A 20,565-nucleotide genomic window follows, 5' to 3' on the forward strand; every position below is an offset into this window, starting at 1 on the left:
TTTTACTTTTTGTAATTTATCTTAATCCAATTAGGCCAGGTATCCCAGAATAAGTGTTTCACATTTTACAAGATTTAGTCCTTTTTGCATAATGTGAGCGGGTATCATGCTGAGCTTCACGTTAGCCCGCCAACAAAAGAACTAAACTAGTTAAAACTCACCTGTTTTGTCTCGGTCTGGCAAGCCCATGCCTGCCCCTGCGGCGTTGCCTTAAATCGACACGCGCGCGCACACACACCCACACGCACACGCACACACACAGACACACACAATGCTGTGAACCCTCCTACCGGCTGCCAGATGGGGTTGGCTTATATGCGGAAGTTCCAGTTCCGCTCTGTCCAGTTGACTTCGAAACTGAGAACAGACGGACTAAAGTCAAGCTTTTCTCTGCACACCAGACCCGGCTTCACAACGCAAGGTGAGTTTATCTGACAACACCTTTTAAAAACAGGTTAAGTATCCATTTGTATTTTATTGCTACATGTGCCCGTTACAAAGTTGCAATTAATAGACTATATATTGCATCGAAATATGTAGCAATAACTTTACAAAACATAAACTTTGTGTTATGCTGCTGTTTGTTTTACTGACAAGTAACAAGTGGGATAAAAGCATTTCAGAAAAGTGCACTAATAATGCCTGACATGTATTGTATGTCACACACGGTGAGGCAACACGTTATGGTTCACGTTCCGTGAGAAAAAAAAAGCATGCTGGATTTTACACACTCTAATGAAGGGCCCTTGAAGTAAACACAGGATGGAAGACGACCTGGGGATTTATCACGTTGTCCCATGATGACAACGACTGAAGCTCAAACGTTATGTTAGATAATTACTCCTGGAAGGTATATAATATTTTATAGTCTTGACACTGAGGAAAAACATTTGAAAACAGTAGACACTGGTTACAAGAGCACAAAGGTTGCTTAAGAACAAATCAGCCAGTGTAGAAAAAGTGTCACATGAACTCATGTTGGAACAAGTTGTTCTTCTGATGCCTGGTAAGCCAAAGACATTGAATACATTTCACTGTCAACCGTTTTCTTAAAGTTGTTGGTGTAGTTTTACAAAAAAAGTGTGCATATATAGTTATTTATTCATATGGAATATAATTTTGATATTGACAAATACTACTGTAATAGATGTCATTGACGCCCTACTAGTGAGGTACAGTGGGCCTATACTCTTAAATAAACTCCGCTCTGTGAATCAACATGTCCTGCAATGATGTCACCTGGCAACATTGTCTCCTGTAGCATTGTGAAATGAGCATGACGTCTGACACTCTTTAACAAGCAACAGCCACTTCCCAATATGACTAAAGGTTACCTGAAGGAAACACAGCTGCATTTGACACAACATGCAGTGCAAAGGGCATTGAGGTCAGGACAGTGAACGGCACGTACGCTCTACCTTGTTGATTCTTGTTTGATTTTTTTTTTTTTTATTTAAGAAAGTTTTTCTGCCATGAGTTTTAATATTTAAAGAAAGTTTTTCTTATTCATCAATGACCCTCCCAATACTGCATGTTTAACTGCAATAAGACTTTATAATACCGTAAATCACCACTGGCCAGATCCTCCTTCAATTGAATCATCATTAACCCTACACCGCTTTTGTCATTTAGTTGGTCACTGTATATACTTTTACTTCACTGTATATACTTTATATACACTTTATAGACACTGTATATACTTTGCATTTTCTTTATTATTACATTTTCTTAAATTGAATATGTTCTGCTGTGCTATTTTATTGTGTATATTTTCAGTATTTTCCATACTTAATATTTTTATGTTTACTCTGTAACTTCCTTGCTGCTGCCACAAAAAAAATATAAAATAACATCCACAAAAATGCATGAATGTCTGACAGGAGACAACTTCAGAGACTCCCACTTGTGCTGTTCTGAAAGTGTTGTGTTTTATTCTTGGTTTTTGGTGCGAATGTGCTGAAATATTAAGCGCAACCATGTGCCATTATGACAGGAGCTTGAAAGATAAGGCCAGAGTGGAACATAACCAGAAGCAGAAGGGTTGACATGAGTGCTGGTATTTACTAATAAAATGCTTGTGCGGAGCTCAACGTCTTTCCTCATTTTGGGAACACTGAAAGGTGTGTCTGCTCATGTCTATGCATGATATCATAAGAGATTGCAAAACAAGTAGGAGCATGAGACCTAATGTTTGTTCTTTCCATATTAGGAAAAGAAATGCTTCTGATATGCGGATATGACTTGAGCTTGATCCAGATTTCACCATCAACATCTATGCATGAGATGAAATCTAACACTGACAGCTGTTCGGTCCTGTGTATTCCTCAAGGGTCGTTTTAAACAATAGGAGCATGTCGTCAAGCCATGACTCTTGGCTCACAGATCTTTGAATACAATTTGCTGTATTTATGTCCATTGAGTCACCTCAGAATATGTATTAATTATCACTGTTTTAGTTATTCAAGGTTGTTTTTTTAATAATGCTGGAATTTGATGAGTTTAGCATGTTCATGGTAACAATTAATGGGCAATTCAACCCTTGTAATATCCCAAAAAATACCCTACTTGGCTTACCTCCTCAGTCACCTTGAAGGCGACAGCTGTCTTGAATTGGTTGCTTTCTTATTATAGACCTGCATTCTGTTTGTGTGCACATGTGATTTTGTTTAGTTTGATTGTGAAAGTGTGTTGTATAAATAGTAGAGCTCTGTGCTTCCTCCCTATCGCTTTTAAACGTGATTGTATTTCTATCTCGCCACACACTTTGGTGGCTCCATTGCTGGCTTAAAGAGCCTGTTCCCCACCAGGCGTGATGGTGAAACAGTGTGCAGGCCAACCCTCTGGTTTGATGTGTGTGTCACTGTTGAACCAGGTGACGGGCTACAACAGGTGGTGCTGTGTCCCTGAGGGAATTTGTGACAAGAACTTGACTTACAACACAAAATGGCATTCCTCTGGGATGACAATATGTTATTATTCATGAAATACTGATCAGGAAAGTATGCTGTCTCTGCACACGTATGTGTGAATATAACTTCCTTATGCCCTTTTTCCAGACGGGCGTTAACACATATAATTGCTTCATTTAATAAGTCACATGCACACATGTTCTTTCAACCATTGATTGTGCTGTCGAAGTAAAAACCTTTCTCACCAAAGCCCCTTTTAAAGCAGAAATAAAAGAGCGGATTCTTAAATGTCTGTCATGAGCGTTAATTTCAGCACCGAATGAAACGCCTCTGTTCACAACCAGTCCCTTTACTATCTTCTTGTTCAACAGGAACACCTTTAGTTCATTACATCAGAACTATGAGTCTTAGCTTTCCCAGACTCTCAGTTTCTCTACAGTACACCCTGATAGCAACTAACAAAGCACCCGTCTGTTCAGAGTTAGACTCAGCTTTGCTTCTACATTTCCCACTTTTCCATAATAATTGTAATGTACTGTATGTGACATATGATGAATGTGGTGAGCCTTTGATGTCATGTTTTCATGTCAACATACACCCTTCCGTTGTGGCAGGCCAAAGGCCATATATTTCGACATGATTTGTGTTTCTTTTCTAAATGTGTGCACAGAGGCCCACAGTCACACAGAGATTCACTACAGCCTGTTAGCTGAATACCAATACCAGCTTAAAGGATTCTGCAAATATGGGATCCCAATTTCCTCAATTATTAAACTAATGCATGTAATATTATACTAAATATTAACATGTGACTGTACTTAACCTCATTCTCGCTTCCAGTAAATAGCTTGCAGCGTCAATTTTTCAAGGGAAAAAGGAATGCATGACAGGCTTAAAGCAGTGAAACTTAATAGTGCATGAAATATTGCACTGTACCAAATAGTCTTTGTTTGCTGGAACTGTCCTTTTGATTTGAATGCACACACATATAATCGGGATATGGTATTTGTATCCATCCATGAGGTAATGTGGAACATGATGGTGCGTTTAGCCATTAAGATGTTGAAATGGAAAGCGAACCTGCTCTCCAATGAAACGTTGAGTTGGCAGCTGAGCTCTATCAAGTCTCCGGCCATCCAGGGTGTGTCTGGCCTTTGCTCTGACCCTCTGTAGGCCCAGCAGCGCCACCGCCGCCTCATGGAAAAGCCCACGCTCACTCTGTTAGGGATTAAACAGGGTTTTCGCAGGATTTGAATGTATCAAGGTTTCAATCTCCTAATCCTGATTTCTCAACTCCAGGGATGAGTGTGAAGGATGATACAGATACGGGACTATTCACTACACCGTGTTTTACTTGGAAGAGAAAAACATACAAATTGGAGAGTCTTTGGCTTCCAATGCCTAATTAAAAAAGAAATGCTTCACTTGCCCCTGGTTTTATTGTTAACCCCCCTGTGATTTAGTATGGTGTGCAGTATCTCCATGAAATCAGATTTTTTTTTTTTTACTATAGGTGTTTTTTTTATTTTTCAAAAGTGAAAGGACACTACGTTTAAAGGTCCAAAGTGCAGCTCCAGAGTTGCTGATCTGTTTCTTTTAAGGTAAACAAAGGACAGTCAGTACGTCCATGCTATAAATATCTCTACTGTGGTTTATTTCTGATTCGCTGGAGGATGTGCATCAACAGCATTCAATGCTCAATTACTTGAAGCCCAAAATGTTTGGTGACAATAGATGAATGCTTTCATATTATATATGTTTTTCCAATTGACCATGGGTTAGTGAACTAATCCATTCTGAGGTGTAGCTCTTTGACATCCTGCTGCATTATAAATCCTGCAAGCTACGTCTTTGTTTGCAAGTCCAGCGTATTATATACTGTATATGATATATGATATAAAGACTCACTATTACCCCCATTGCAGATGGTATATGGCCAGCAGTCTGCTGCCAGCAGACAACTGTGACCTTCAGGAGAGAACTATTGATCAACTTTAATTTAGAAAGCTTCAATGTGATGACGTTTAAGAGTTATCAGAGCATACAGTGGTGGACAACCAACAATGACATACATTTAATCTCCTCAGATGAATCCTCCTATTCGGGTTTAGGTACAATATGCAGTAATCTTTTCAAAATGCCAGTTGTTGGTTGCGCAACATTTAAATGTTGCGTGATACGCTTGTTTGTTTATATCCTTGTTTTCCTGTTATTCCCTTTCCGAAGGTCTCTTGTGTCTGTGATGTTTGTTCTGTCTCTTGATGGATTATGCCCCTTTTAGCATCAAGTGTAACATATCTCTTCCTCTATCTCTATAGGTGCATCATGAGCAGCAGCTACAGTGTCTCCCTGGCTGGCCCGGCCCCCTGGGGCTTCAGACTGCAAGGAGGGAAGGATTTCTGTATGCCCCTCACCATCTCACGGGTGAGTGGAACACATACACACAACACTTGCGTGGCCTTCCCTCCATGACAGTCACCTCCTGAGGAATGCTGTCCATACTCGCTATCCCATTTGTCTAGTCGGGGATAAAAGTGAGTGTGCCATCCATCTCCTGTGTGACACTCATCGCTGGATTTAGACACCTTTTTGTAACAGCTCATGACCTCTGTCTCTCAGTCCCCTATGTTCATGAGCTACCGCCCGTAAAGGCCATGACTAATTGTCATAATAGTGTTGCATAACCGAACCATAACTACAATATCCATCAATTTGAAAAACTCTGCCGGTCATTCAGGATATATTTGGAGGATTAAGCTTGATGGCTGTTAACGGCTGCTGTCATTTTGGTCATTCAGACGAGGGATGGTGCTAAATGTCCTGGCCTTTCTCCCTGGCGTTGGTCCTGATGCGAAGCCCAGGAGAACATGTATGCTGGATCCGTAATTGGAACATCAGAACCTGTACCCTAACGGCCAAAAAGCTACAGCGGTTCTGTAATAACTATTTGAACTTTGGGCCACGTACACTGAAACTGGGATTTGTTTCTGGCTGACCAGGTCCTGTTGAGTCCTCAGCAAGAAGACTGGTGGGCCCACTGATTGAGAAATAGGCCTTTTTCAAAGGGGATCTGAAGAGTCTCAACCATAATAACATGGCTTCTTGTCAAACAGGATTAAAAGAAGACGGCATGTCCTTTATTAGTGCAGTCTGTACTTTGACAACAACTCTGGCTGCTGCAGAATGAGCAGTGTTATTCAGTTCATGCTGCTTCCTGTTATGTAATTGTTATCTCCATGTCATGACCAAGGTCAGTAGCTCTGTTTATTTGTTGTTGGCAGGATCAGTTACAGAAGTTTGAATGTTTTGTATGTGGAGGAGAAATTACTTTTCTCAAGAGCAAACATAACCGTAGAGTATGAAAAGGCCAGCATGGCTGCTCAGACTATTTTTATGCCTAGAGACAATGATAATAATGGAATGAAGGACTTTATGTTGTCATCGTTGCATGTAGCTGTCTGTCAGTAGACATCTTGTCCTCATATCACAAAACAATACACAAATGAACCACCATTTGTGGAAGCAAGTTACATATATATATATATATATATATAGAAATAGAAAACCTTCATGTCTTTCCGAAGAGGAAAATGAAATTGGCCAGTTTGCCTCTGTTGCCCTTTCAGTTTTGGCATCGGCTGTTAAAAAAACACAAGACCAACATCTGCTTAAAATCCCCTCGACCTTTAACAGCTCAATGTAGTTTCACTGGGAATTATTAAGGGCCTGCAAGGATAAGAGTGCACGGACCCAAATTTCACACAGCATTTGTACTATTTAGACTGGACTATGTACTCATTTTCATAACAGACAATGTTTTTTTGAGTTCATCTGGTGTAATATTCACATCCTGGACATGGGCTCTCTGTAGTAAAGCTGAAAGTGTATCCATTTTTGTCCATGCCTTTTCTTAAAACTGATAGTTGTCGGATCTATTACCTCTTGTGATGGCTGTATCTGTAAACTAAGTTCAAGGAGTAACAGTATTTACAAAGGGAGGAGTAAGTGAGTAGAATGTACATATATAGAAACATCTGCCAACAGTTTAACCATTACTTCAGTTCAATCATGAGCTGAGCGACAAGGAAATTGTGTAGATCATAGGCTTATTTTAAGGTTCATTAGGGACCCACAATGCTAATTAGACCGACTACAGGAACGAATATTCACTCACGTTAAAGCTTCTATTTATTTATATTAGATGGCTGTGATTGCTATGGAATAATGATGTAATGACTTAACATGTCCTTAACATATGTAACTAATCCAAAGATTACATCAGTACTGTATGAGGCGGGTTGCTTACACGACAACCACAGTCTGTTATCCTGAAACCTTTTTTAGGAATGCTCGGTTTTGGTATGAGGTGGAGTACATTCCATAAGTCATATAAGTAAGTACGTCATAAGTCACAGTAATATTGACTCAGGATGTTTGTTGAAACTGAGAACACCCAATAATGTCAGGATGACTCATGAAGGAAGCCCCTGGTTATTCCAGCTCCTTTTTAGGCATTTCTTGACAGGCTCTCGGATGAGAAACACTTAAGTAATGTTTGCATTGCTTATGAAACAGCAGAAACACAACATAAAAAGGTCAGCTGGAGAAATGGCCCCCCGTTTCCCATTGACCCCTCACTTCCCTCCCTTGTCTTTTGTCTCCTTTGGGTTGTTGTTTTAGTGGCATGCGATACTTTAAGTGAACATTGTACGAACTAATTTTAGCTCCGTGTTTGCAGTAGACTTTAGGCTTCCAGAGTTGCTCTTTTTTCAAGCACCCCCATTATGTGTTAATATGTTGAGGCTACAGGAATGTGAAGAAGTAGTGTGTCTGGGCAACCAAGATCAACATCAGGGGTAAAAGGTATTCTTTGTGCATTCATTTGACGAGAGGAGGACCGCCCCTCATTGGCTAGCTGGAAGATATTATTAACTAAATTAGTATAAATGTTGTATCTGCTAAGTATATGTTTATTCTTACATATTATATTGACTTATATATTGATTACTAAAACCTTCATGAGAAATGCTTTGTGTGTGTGTGATAAGCTAGTGTCAAAGTGCAAGTAATAGAATGTCTGCAATTAGAGGAAATCTGCCTGTTTTTTGTCATAGATTTACAGATAATTCTGCAAGACGTTTGTGTCTTGTGTAGCTCATTGGATAAAGCACAATCTCCCTGCCATTGAGACATAACTTTTGTTTCAGCTCAAACAACATCATTCAGTGAAAAGCTCCCCTGGCATTTCATGAAACTATTGAGACAGAGAACTCGTGGCCTGTGCTGCATAGCTGTCATACAGTCTGTCTGTATTTATTTGATCTGCCTCTTGTATTAAAGTCTCTTGAGGATTTTTTTTTTGGAAACTGAAATTCAATAGAAACCAGTGAAGTTCATCCTGTATTTCATAGCCTTGTGAGTTTACGCTTCACAAGGCACATTTCATAATCTATGATTTGACGCAGGGTCGTAAAGATGTGTTCAGGTTACATATGGGTTTAGTAGAAAACAGTTATCTAAAAGTTGTGTTTGATCCCAGTACGATCTCTCTGGGGTCTGTCTGGAGTTGTATTGAGGGCATCTGCTTTCAATCTTCATAATGCTATATGGCAGAGCTATAAAGAATAACCAAGCTGTCTCTTCATTTTGATTTAGATTGCTCACACTATTTGAGTTTTATCGTTTTGATCAAATATATTTTAAGCAACAATCTTTCTCTCATTTTAAGAAGAAAGAGGAACGAGTCCATATGCTGTAAATTCAAAAACCCTATGGGCCTCTGCACTTGATCTTTCTCCACTCCTATCACTAAAGTCAATTGGATTTAAAGACCTCACCGACAGTGATAGTCACTCATGCAAAATCAAGCATCATAAAGGGATTTGCACAGCTCTCTGGATTGCAACATAATTGCAATCCATTTAACAGTTACCACAGTTACACAACCATCTTGTGCCATCATGCAAAATATGTGTTGTGTTATTGTACCTTTGATGAACCTGTGTTGTCATGAGAAACTGTATATTCTGCCAATAGGGGTGTGGTAGTCTTTTTGTGTCAGTCCAGTCATTAGTGCATTATGTAGCCAGAACATTTCACCACTTAACAATCATTATGCTGTTTGGCTGAATCCCCTCAAAAAGCCCAATTTTAAACCCCACAGGAGAGTTGAATGAATCATGGATGGAGGTGGAAACCAGCACTTGCACTTGGCTCAAGCCCCAACACGACTAAAGCCTTTTCATATCATCGGCCTCGGCAGCGATACTCAGCCGGGTTTGTTTCTGACCTGACTAAAGAGCATTCGGTATGCAGCGAGGGGTTGGTACGGCTTTGTGTGGTTTTGTTTGCGTTGTCATGGTGATCTGACCAAAAGCTCGTACGTAGGTCCGCTTGGCATCTCGTGTTTTTCAGCCGCCTGATTGATGTAGTAAGAGACTGGGGTCAAACCATGACAACCACGGGTCTACCTCTGCTCAAGTGCCCTCAATTGCGATGTTTGGCTTGGAGTTCTTGCCATTTGGTCTCCTCCAAACTTCTGTATTCCACCGACGTCTCATCTCTTTACCTCTTCATTGTTTGAATAGTTCAAGGTGTTGCTGGTGTTCGAGCCTTAAAGAGAAGATCATAAACTGTGTTTTATGACTTCTGCTTGTGCCGGCCCAGCAGGTTGCAGTGCACTCTGCTGTCTGCTATTCTCTTCACAGATTCATCCCAGACACTCTGCAGGGTGAACTCTTTCTTTTTAATGAGCTTTACTGGTCCTGCCAGTTCTGTGAGTCAATCTACTTTAGCCTTGTGTGTTTGTGATGACAGAATGTTGGGCCCAAGTCTTTTCCATATAAGGTCCTCTATTTTAGTCTCCCCTATACAGACATGACATGCATCTCACAGGCCTTCAGCCTTCACCACAAGAAGCTTCCTGTAACATGACTTCTCAAAAGTGAAACAACCACAGCCCAGTTCCTTACTCCATCATTCCACTGCAGTCAGGGAGCTCCACCAGCATGGAAGATGATGAGTGTCCCAGTAGTGCTGAAGTGTTATCGCACATCTGTTACCTTACCTTCAGTGTGTTTTGGTTTCTTCCCCTATCAAGTGTTTTGTGTGGAATTTTAAATGTTTGACAAAACACTGTAAATCAGTGGTTTGAAAATACAGCATTGATCTGAAGAATTCCAGTATAATGGGAGGTTTGGCAGCAGCCTACTCCACTGAACAGAGACTCCAGAGAGGCACTGTAGGTCACACACTCTGCCGTATCGACGACTTAACAAAGCTGCTTTACCTCCAAGCAGAATCTCAGCAGAGTGTCTTGTTTTCACCAATAATAATAAAAAAAATAAAAATTCACCTTATAGAAAGCTTTATTTTCCTTTATTCATTTACTGCCTTACTGAGGATACGCTGATTACTGAGTACACACATAAATCGTAATAGTCTTTGGAATTAACCAATTTAGTTTTAAGCTCTCATGAATGTTTTTGATTACGGCTTTATGATAGATGAATTAAAGACACATGGAAGCAATGGACTGTTAATTTGCACCACTTGTGTTTTTTCCATGAAGTCTGCAACCACATCCCTTTTTAAATGGATCTTCATCTCTTTACAATTATGTGAAGATGCTGTTCTTCCACAAATACATTCATACCTGCAATAAATAAAGAAGCTGTGTTAGCTCGTAATATCATAACCTCCATTCAGGATTTGTCATAAGCATTAAGATATTTCTCCCAAGTGTTGTGCAACATGCTTTATTCAAGCTACATATTCAAGCACACAGGAACATGTGTTAGGAAGAACTAGTCATTAGCAGTAACTGCACTGAAGTGAAATCAGCAGTGTGAAGAGGAGCACAGCAGCAACGCCATTATGTGCCTGGAATCCCATTCATGGGAGCGCAGTTGGAAAGACCCTTTATTCAATTGGAGACATCCTTCTTCTTTTTACTCTTCAAATTCAACATTTTGACTTGTGGGAAACTGCCTTGGATGACTTCTTTTTTTGGACAGTATTTGGTAAAATGATGTTGTTGAAACATCCTCTTCGCTCTTGAGAAAGCAGGAGTAGAACTTCCAAGAGTTCCACTTCATTACTTATCTTCTCTTCGTCACGAGTGCTTCAGACCTCTGATTTATATTTATAGACTGTGGATGCCAGGAATTCTTCCAGTAACATCTATTTGCTTTGTATCCATGTGAGAAAGACCGTGTTTGACTGAAAGAAGTTAGGATTTATAAAGTGCTCTCTGTTCACCGCAGACTACAGCCTTAAACATTGTTAACCGCATATAAAAACACATATTTTTTGGAGAGAATGTTACAAGAGTCTTCTCCTCTCTTCAAGTCTTGAAATAGTGTTTGAGGAGTTGCCATATATAGAGCTGTATAGTATTGTCTTTTTTTCACATCCCTACAAGGAGAGAGCTTCAGATCTCCTTTTACCCTCTCTCTCACTTCCTCTCTCACAAACGCACACACAGAGGGAGACACGGGCAGATTGAGAGAGAAGACTCTGTGTTCATTCATCAATCCATTGACCTCTGGAGTTGTCTAGTAGATTGATACAGAGGCAGCAAATGCCAGTGATCTCTGAAGAGTGCTTTCACTCTGCGTTTAGGAGTAATGAGTTATTTTATTGAAAGTAAATGAGTCAGGACAGACTCATGAGGCAGGTGTCTATGAGTCTGAGTGAGTCAGTAGCTGCGCTCATGCCTGCTTAATGAGGACCCTTCCCTTTTGTAAGCGACACTTAGCGTGCGGTTGTAGGTTTCCAGGACGTTGGTATGCATAATCAGCCTCAGCTATGCATTCTACACTTCCTGCTGCTGATCTGCTTGATAATGACACAAGGAAAGCACGGCTCCAGAGAAAACGTGTGGGTCACTGCCACCGCCGCTGTCACTTCCTCATTCTTTCTCCCCCTCACTCCCGCCCACTCTTCCCCCCCCTATTTTATTATGAACGTTAACACAATGGCACATTCTTTATGTCTCATTGGTTCTTTTTTTTTGAAAGCCAAAGGGGAAGTCTATTTAGAGTTTTCTAACCTGAATGCATTCTTTAGCAGTGGGGAGAGGGAATACCTCCTGTTTATCTCCCTGAATCAAGGCCGGCTGATAATAACTCACAAATGCGTGTGACTGAAAAGGTGTTTTTAGATGCATTTCAACCGTATTGGTTCATAGAAATTAATCGTTGATTTACTTTTCTGTCTCTCAACACATGCATATATCTCACCTGAGCTTCCCATGTCCTTATTTTAAGTATTTAGTGAGTTTAGTTCACACTGCTGGGAGATAACATATAAATATGACCCTAACAAAAGCAGAATAATTTAATAAGCACACAGTGTTCCTTTCTGTTGAAGTATGATTGCAGGTTTTGAGTGTGTAATCACTGGTCAAGCACCACATCTGGTAGAGACTCACCCCAGCGTCATGCTTTTATTACGTTACTTCCTACGTGTGTAATGCAAGTCTCAGCATGGTGAAAAGGAGTAGAACCCTGATGAACCTTAAACTTACCCTTCATTGCTCCCTGGTAGAAAGACAGTTGTAGAGCTTTAAGCTTTTAAGCCCTTGCCTCCATTGTTGGAGTCGAAGCTACGACGTATTAACTGGTTTTACCTCTCACAATGAGGAGGCTTTTTACATTTCCCATAATAAAACTACTGCTTTGGAAAATACCTAAAACTCAGGTTTCTGTTTTAGTTCATAATACGTTTATAGAGTTTGCAATACAGAAATACCAGTCTTGCACAGCAGGTACTTAACACACAAAGGCGCGTGTGATGACACTAAACAGTTTACTGATTGGGAGGCTGGTTTGGGACGTGAGGTGGAGCCAAATACATTAAGCTCTCAAAGGAAAACCTGCTTCAGAGCAAACGGACCGTGCACAACAATAACAGATGAAGCACACTACAGAGGAAACCCTGCGTAGCTTCAAGTCTCTGAATGGCGTTAAGACACGCAGCAAAAGCAGTGGATGTGGCGCCCATCGACAATCTGGGGAGAGATCTGAAGATTACAACTCACCAATACTAATATTTATTTTGACCGCTTGAAAGCTGCAAATCTGAGAGAATGACGGCGCATGATGCCGTAATCATTGGCAGTGATTAACTCATTTAAAGTGCTGAATGCAGCATATAAATGATTTACTAAGACATTTTCAGTTTTTAACTTTTAACTATATTTACTAGATTATTATATGTATGTATTGCTCGGTGATTACAATAAATAACTCAAATAATGCATACACATGTTTTAATGAAATGCCTTTCTCTTATTCACGTTCTAAAGTTTCAAATGTTAACATGGCACCATCTTAAATAATGGGCAAGAAGGGGAGTTGATGTAACGAAATACTGTGTGAATACAAGGGTTGGGTATCAGTACTTGGACCAGATCTAGAAAAAAATGACTTTTTTACGTTTTTGCTTGCTTCCAATCACAACACACATTCTTTGATTTAACGCAACGTGTGATAAGCCTACCACAGCAGCTACGGACGGCCCAGTCTGTGATGTGGTACACAGTATGCGGAGATGCCACCAAAGTGTCAGACAGTATGGCTGCTGCACACGCCTATGTGGTCAGAGAAAAGTAAATATGGTGGTGGTGCCTTTACCATACGCAACCGAATCCTTCCATTCACATGACGCGTATCATATGAAGTACTCTATTGATATCTGTATCACTTTACGGGTACCCAGCCCTCGTGAATACATCTCTTTGTTTGGTGCAAACATGTCAATGATGAGCTTCTTTGTGTGTCATTGCAGCTGACTGATGCAGGCAAAGCAGCCAGAGCCAAGATGAGTGTTGGAGACATCATTCTGTCCATAAATGGCATTTCCGCAGATGGCATAAATCACCTTGAGGCCCAGAACAAGATTAAGGCCTGCACAGGCAATCTCAGCCTCACTATACAGAGGTAACAGTTGCACACATGCATGCACACACATGAGCACACACTCTCTACGACTTAATCTATGGATTTCCTCGCTCGGCAATGGAATGCATACAATGTTGATTTTGCCAACCAGTGTGCATTTACTGTAAGCCTGTTTGAAGAACTTGTACAGATCCAAGAGTTTCCGTACTGTAGTATGCATTTGAAGATATTTTTCACATTATTATTATTATTGAACAAAAGGGACAACAATATCAATTTGATTGTCATGTTTGGTTTATTTGTGCTTACTCCCGTTGTGCTAATTTAAAACATCAGTGTTTCTGCCACAGCAGATTCTACTGTAGCTACAGGAAGTTTGGAACGTTAAAAAGACTGAATTAAGCTTGATGTTTCTTGTTTCAATTTATATATAAATCTCCATTATAGTTGGAGAACTTTGGCTAGCAGGCATGATATAGGAATTATAGTAATTCCCTTGTTCTGAAAAGTATATTTTAAGATGAAGCAATTGTAGAGTTTACAGTGTAGCATCCCATATTAGACTAGATGAAACGCATTTAATGTCAATCAATAGAATTGAGTTAAGTTCCAGTTACACTTTGGGTCATTGGATCTCCAGTAAGGGAATGTGTAAACGTAATTGCCTCAACTGATAGCATGTAATGTTACACAGCACACAAACATTTATATTATTATACATTTTATTCCAGAATTTCTTTATGGCCAATAATCTGTGAAGCCCTCACTTTTTGTTTAGTCAAGCTGAGTTCACCAACTGCTTCTCTACTTCTCCCAGGAGACAAAAATAAGACCGTAGTATATTAAAGCTGTAGTGCAGTGCGGGGAGCACTTTACATGACCCTTATGTAGCGCTCCATTGAGCCGTAATATGTGCTTCAAAGAAATGAAAACAGGGTTTTCACCTGAGGTTGCCATTAGATTTGTCCACCTCGGAAACGTTTCAGCCAAACTACTTATACAGTCCATGCACAGGAAGGTCTTGGGTTGGTTTTGTAGAACAAAGAAGTCTTCTCAAGAGCTCAAACTTAACACTTCTTTTCACAGGCAGCAGTGCGTGTCCAAGAGCATTTTCACTCAGCTCGGTTCTCGCTCCAAAGCACAATAAACTGTGCATTTATTTTTTCTTGAAGGAGATCAATCAAAACAAAAGAGGGATCCCTTCTAATGAATTTTAGCCAAACATTTTCTGCAGCCAAGCGAACAGTTTAGTGTCGGACAAAAACAAATGGAGGCGAAGCACGCACCCTCTTCAAGCTGCAAAACATGTTGACAGAAAAACTCAAAGCCTGGTTTACATGTCCTGTCATTCCATCACCACATCAAAAGAGAAAGAAGCCTCTTTGCTTTAAACGTGGGAAAATAGTCCTAAAATAGCCCTGTCCCACAGCTGCGTGTAATCTACTGTGGGTAATGGCTGCACAATGAAACTTCAAACATTCTGGTCTTGCAGGGCATGTTAACTCGAATAAAAGTCACCCTGTAAACAACAACGGTTTCCTTGTTGCAAAGGATACACAACTGTAGTTTGCTTCATTTTTGGCTGCATTTTTTGTGGATGGTTTGCATGATTCTGATATTGTATTTCTTTATTTATTGACATAGAACAAAGAAAAACACGTTACTGTGTGTATACATGTCTCCTTTCTGTATTACACTATTTAAAATGGGTACTTTTTACTTGGTTAAATATATTACAGATGGGGATAGTCACAGTGATCATTATGATTTTGTCTTCCAAAAATCTAAAGCTTATTTGTACATATATATACAATACATATGTATTACTTTCAAATAACTATTTAACTGAAATAATTATCTCTGACATGCACCACTTTCTCATCCATGTTCTCACATTTGATTTATGGTTTTGATGATCACTGATAAGAGTGTTGTTATGATAACATTCCAAAAGAAGATTAATGTGACTACAGTTCAGTTCCATGATGTCACTTTGTCATAGGTCACATTCTTTGGGCAGCTCCCTAAAAAAACACAATAATCAAGGGCTGGATCACGAAATATGTCTATGTTTGAAAGAGATGACACCTACAGTTGTACATTAACTAGTATACATAAAATAGATGTGGTTATAAATAAACTGCCATATACAATCACATGCAATATTTCCAATGGCTAGAACTGTTATAAAAAAAGATTGCATATTATTCAATCATTCTGTGGGTTATCTAGCCACTGTTACTTGCACTAACAGTAATTGATGCCATTAGTTATTTCCTTGTTGCTTTAGAGAGGAAATGGACTTTGGGTTTGAAAGTACTCTTCTCATCCTGTCATCAACTGTCAAAATGAGTCTGAATGTGCAAAGAGCTGTTATGTATTTTGTGACAGAAAGGAAAAACAGGTTTTCCTTTTTGAGATTGTGGTCTCAGAAAACATGTCAAAATGTATTACAGTACTTTCCATGAACAGAACAGAATGGTTGACCAAAGGTTTTGGAAGTGGGTTCCACTTCAGAGAAGGCCATCACACACACACAGTCCGACATTTGACACGATAAGATCTACCTCAGCAGAGCATGCTCCGTGTATGCAGTCCTTTGTGTGAAGCCTGTGATGGTGATTTGATTCAAAATATGTGTTCTGATTATCCATCCCATGATATATACTTGATACGCAGTTGACATGACCACTGAGTACTTTTTGTTCCACTATCATGGAAATCTTGCTGCTGGGAAGCTGACAGTCAAGGCGGCTGTGGGAAGTAGCCTTAGGAAAGTATGATAATTGATGTTTATTTATTGTCATTGAAATATGCAGCACGGTGCAAAAAAACACACCACTCTACAGGGGTTGTGGCTGGCTGCACCTGGTTCCAAAACCTCAAAGATAAAACACATCAACGCTGCTCGCTCTGTGATCCCACCATCTTCTGATGCTTTACACAAAAACTCAAGTCAGCTCCCACATGAGGGCGTTTCATTCCGGTTTTGTGTCTTTTTCACTTTGTGTGTGCTGTTTCTGGGGGGAAAAGGACAACGTGCAGCCTTTTTAAAGTATGTGAACTGTTATATAGTAATGTTCATTCTCTAAAATTCACTAGATGAACAGTAGAAATGAAAGAATCAACATATAACATTGATCTTGGTGACATCCTCTTACTCTCGTTATACTTCTCTTCTTTTGATTACATAACCCCTTTTCATCGAACTTTAGATTTGATTAATCACAAGTCAGCGAGGCGGCTGAATGTACAGACATTCTCATACATGGATAATGTGCAAGTCTTATGGAATGGTTATAACAGGGTGAAGTAGAGGACAACCCAAATGCAGCCCAGCGCTCCTATGACTCCTGGTCGTCTTAGCCAGATGTGGTGTGGTGGTCGGAAGAAAAGTAAGAAAAGATGGGGGCTTGTTATTGCATTGCTTGGATCTACATGAAATAAATATATCAACTAGAGGTGCAGTTTATTCTGTTGTGGTTTGCTGCATCCAGAGAACGGGCCTTCAGGAGAACTCTCCTCATATCCCTGCTTGCTATATCCATTGTTCTGATCTGGATGCACGTTTGATTGCTAAAGGCAATTAAATTCAAGTTTCCGGTGGTTAACTTTTACCCCATTGTTTGTTCGTCAAGGCGAGCACACATTACCAGAGAGTTGTCACACACACAGGGAGGTGCTCTCGAGGGTCCTGACCAAGCACTCGGAAATGAATGTCCTGCTGCTGCTGATATGGACCAGTGCACATGGTTCCCACTCAACACGTGTACAGACACATTAGATACAGGCGAATATCCAGGCAACTCGGCAACGAGCTGTCGGGTTACACGGTGTAGCGTCCACAACTTGTAGCAGAGTTTAAACCTCAAGGTAACACGTGCTTCTGGATATGCAACATGACGCACGCCGACACCGCTAGTAGGTGAAAGCTAAAAAGAGTTTCAATGATCCAATACCCCTCGTACAAGTTGGGGAAAACAACTTTCTTTCTTCCCCCCAAAGTATTGCCGTTTAGTCCCTTAGAGTGACAGGAGTCTGTCACTTATGTGTATTTCTTACAATGACAAATTATGACAACATCCTTGTAACATTCAAAGTAGGAACCCATGTGATTAAAGTTCAACATGCAAATAAATATGTTTTACTGCATAATTCAATTTGGCTCTTAGACACGATACGCTTTAATCATAGAAGAAAAAAAAGCACAAAAATCTCTCTCAGGGATGCTCATTTTTGGTGAAATGAGAGGGAACAGAGAGAGATAGGAGAGGCCGTGTGCCAGACGCAAGCTGTGAGTTTTGCCACTGAGCGGAGAGGCCGACTGCACAGAAAAATATAATTATTCGTTCTTTTCCACACCCGCTTATTCCACATCCCTCTGTTGGAGTTTTTGTTTTGCTTTCCTATGTTTTTCTTCTTCTTGTTTTCCTTCTTCTCCATGCTTTGGCTCAAGTTGTCATGAGGCGGTAAATCTGAGAAAACATATTTGCCAGGTCTCCCACAGAGTTTGAACATTTATCACACACGTTAAATATAAGAGGGCAGGCCTTGCTCAAGGTTTTGGAATCATGTACTCAGTGCATGACGTTACTGTACTAGCGTGTGAATTCTGTATTATCTATACAAAGTTCTGTTTCCCATCCTGATTTAATATGGTGAGAGTGAAAAAAACTACGTCTAGATGTTGAAGCAAACGAGAGGGTAACAGATGCTTAGAATCAGAAGATAATTTAAGATGTTTCCTTGGTACTTTTTCAAAAGAAACTGTGTGTGAAAACAATGCGGGGAACACTTTAAGGATATTCGTATTTTATTCTGTTCGCTGGTAAGATGTGTGTGCGGTGAGAAAGCTGTCTATTAGCTGCACCATCATTCAGTCAAATGCCAGACTGTTTCCGTCGGCCCTCAAAGAGACACGGGCAGGGAGGAAATGTACCGTCAGATGACTAAAAAGCAAAGGAAAACGTCAAGTGATTAATGTCCTGAGGTGCGCCTTTAATTGTTTTAAGAAACAATTAAATGCGCACCTCAGGACATTAATCACTTGATGTTTTCCTTTGCTTTTTAGTCATCTGATTTTTCTTGTATAAATTATGGTTGAACTGCACTAAGTATCTGACTGTACTATTTTTATTTTTATTCTGTTTGTATTATTTTTAGCTGTTTGTTTCACGTTATGTTTTGCACGTTTTTGTATGTATTTTGTCCTTTCTGTGGACCCAAGGAAGATTTGCGGCCGCTAAGGCGTCAGCCAATGGGGATCCAGTAAATAAACCAAACCCTCAGGCGTATTCCTCCGGTTAACCTCCACATTCTTTTATTCTCGTGTGTGTGCGCAGACACATCTAAATAGATGAAAACCAAACTCAACAACTTTTTTTCTTCTTCCAAGAACACTTTTGCTTACAAGATAATGTTTATTTCGATCTTGCACTCCTTATTTATTTATTTTTGTATGTAGGTTTTACATTTGGTCCATAAATTAATCTTTTAGATATCAGCATCTTTTACGGTAATCTAATAAAGCAAATCATCCTGATTAGATTAGAAGCAAGCACATGCAGTGGCACAATAGGGTAGTTTCATGTACAAGAAAAGCAGATATGTTGTATTTATGGAAGTATAATGAGATAACTCATAAAATATAACATATACATTATATACAGAAGTTAACACACATACATGTTTAATATTGTATATATATTGTATCTTTATGTTCTTGGTTCAAGAGAAACTACGGTATAATATCTGTGAAAAAAACAGATGGACATGATAATTATGCTGGTGTAATACATAAAGACAAATTCTGTATAAACCTCCTGCTCAACTATTTATGGAGAAAAACACTTAATGTTCTCTCCTAAAATATGATTTACTACGAAGGGATCCGTTTCATTGCGATTAACTATGTACATGTATGCCAAAAAGTTTTCCTTTTTTTTTGGTCTCTTTGTCATAGCAGAACAAAAGCAGGTCCAGTGAGCGGGACGGCACAGTGGGGCTGGACAGATGTTCACAGGACCACCCCAGCTAGTGTTTGTTCAGTTTGCTCTGGGAAAAAGAGTGATAGGGAGAGAATCCACCCAGCTGCCCTCTCTGGGCCACTGATGGCAGATACACATTGCCTCATTGTAGACTATTATAGAGTCCACATTTGTAATGGAATGTGCTTTTTAATCTTTGGACCTTTTACTGTTTTTATTGGCATAGCCTTCTGCTTCCCTGTACGCATGTCCAATAATAAGAGTACATTGGAAAATAAGCATGCTGTATATTAGCTGCTAAGTGGAAACTGCAAATGCAAGTATGGGCCTGGATGACATCGTCATCTGGCTGGAGGGTGGGGCTCTTTAACAACCTGATGATGCCAAACTCAGTTGTTGCGCCTCGGCAATGTACCAAAGGAAGGGCTTGAGAGTTTGACTGCTTTCCTAATATGGCAGAAAGGAAGCACGGCAGCAGACATACTGTAGCATCTGGTCCGGGACCTGACTTGCTGACTCACTGTCTGTTTTTTGTATTTTGTTTTTAATGAGAATGAAGGGACACCTTGTCTGCATGTTCAGACCGAACATAGCGCACGTTGTTAACAAAGGCAGCTGTCTGAATTTGAGTTTTAATGCTTCACGACTGGAATCATTTAAGACATGGACTTAAATGTGCCTTGTTTGACATAAAGGGGGCTAAATGGTGCATTGTACTGCATTAATACACGATACATCCTATGTGCGTCTGTGTTTATTATTTTA

At 39.9% G+C, this 20,565-nt stretch overlaps 1 protein-coding gene across 1 annotated transcript in view; it reads left to right on the forward strand.

The window, feature by feature from the left end:
* Positions 1 to 363: 363 nt before the first annotated feature.
* pdlim5b (PDZ and LIM domain 5b) overlaps positions 364 to 20,565 on the forward strand; it is a 32,572-nt gene continuing 12,370 nt past the window's right edge. Inside the window, exons 1-3 of the mRNA XM_079235517.1 lie at positions 364 to 421; positions 5,228 to 5,333; positions 13,701 to 13,852. Of these exons, the coding sequence (XP_079091643.1) occupies positions 5,235 to 5,333; positions 13,701 to 13,852 (251 nt within the window). The 5' untranslated portion in view covers positions 364 to 421; positions 5,228 to 5,234. The remainder of the gene's footprint in view (positions 422 to 5,227; positions 5,334 to 13,700; positions 13,853 to 20,565) is intronic.

This window comes from Taurulus bubalis (genome assembly GCF_910589615.1).
Source record: "Taurulus bubalis genome assembly, chromosome: 19".
Classification (NCBI taxonomy): Eukaryota; Metazoa; Chordata; class Actinopteri; order Perciformes; family Cottidae; genus Taurulus; species Taurulus bubalis.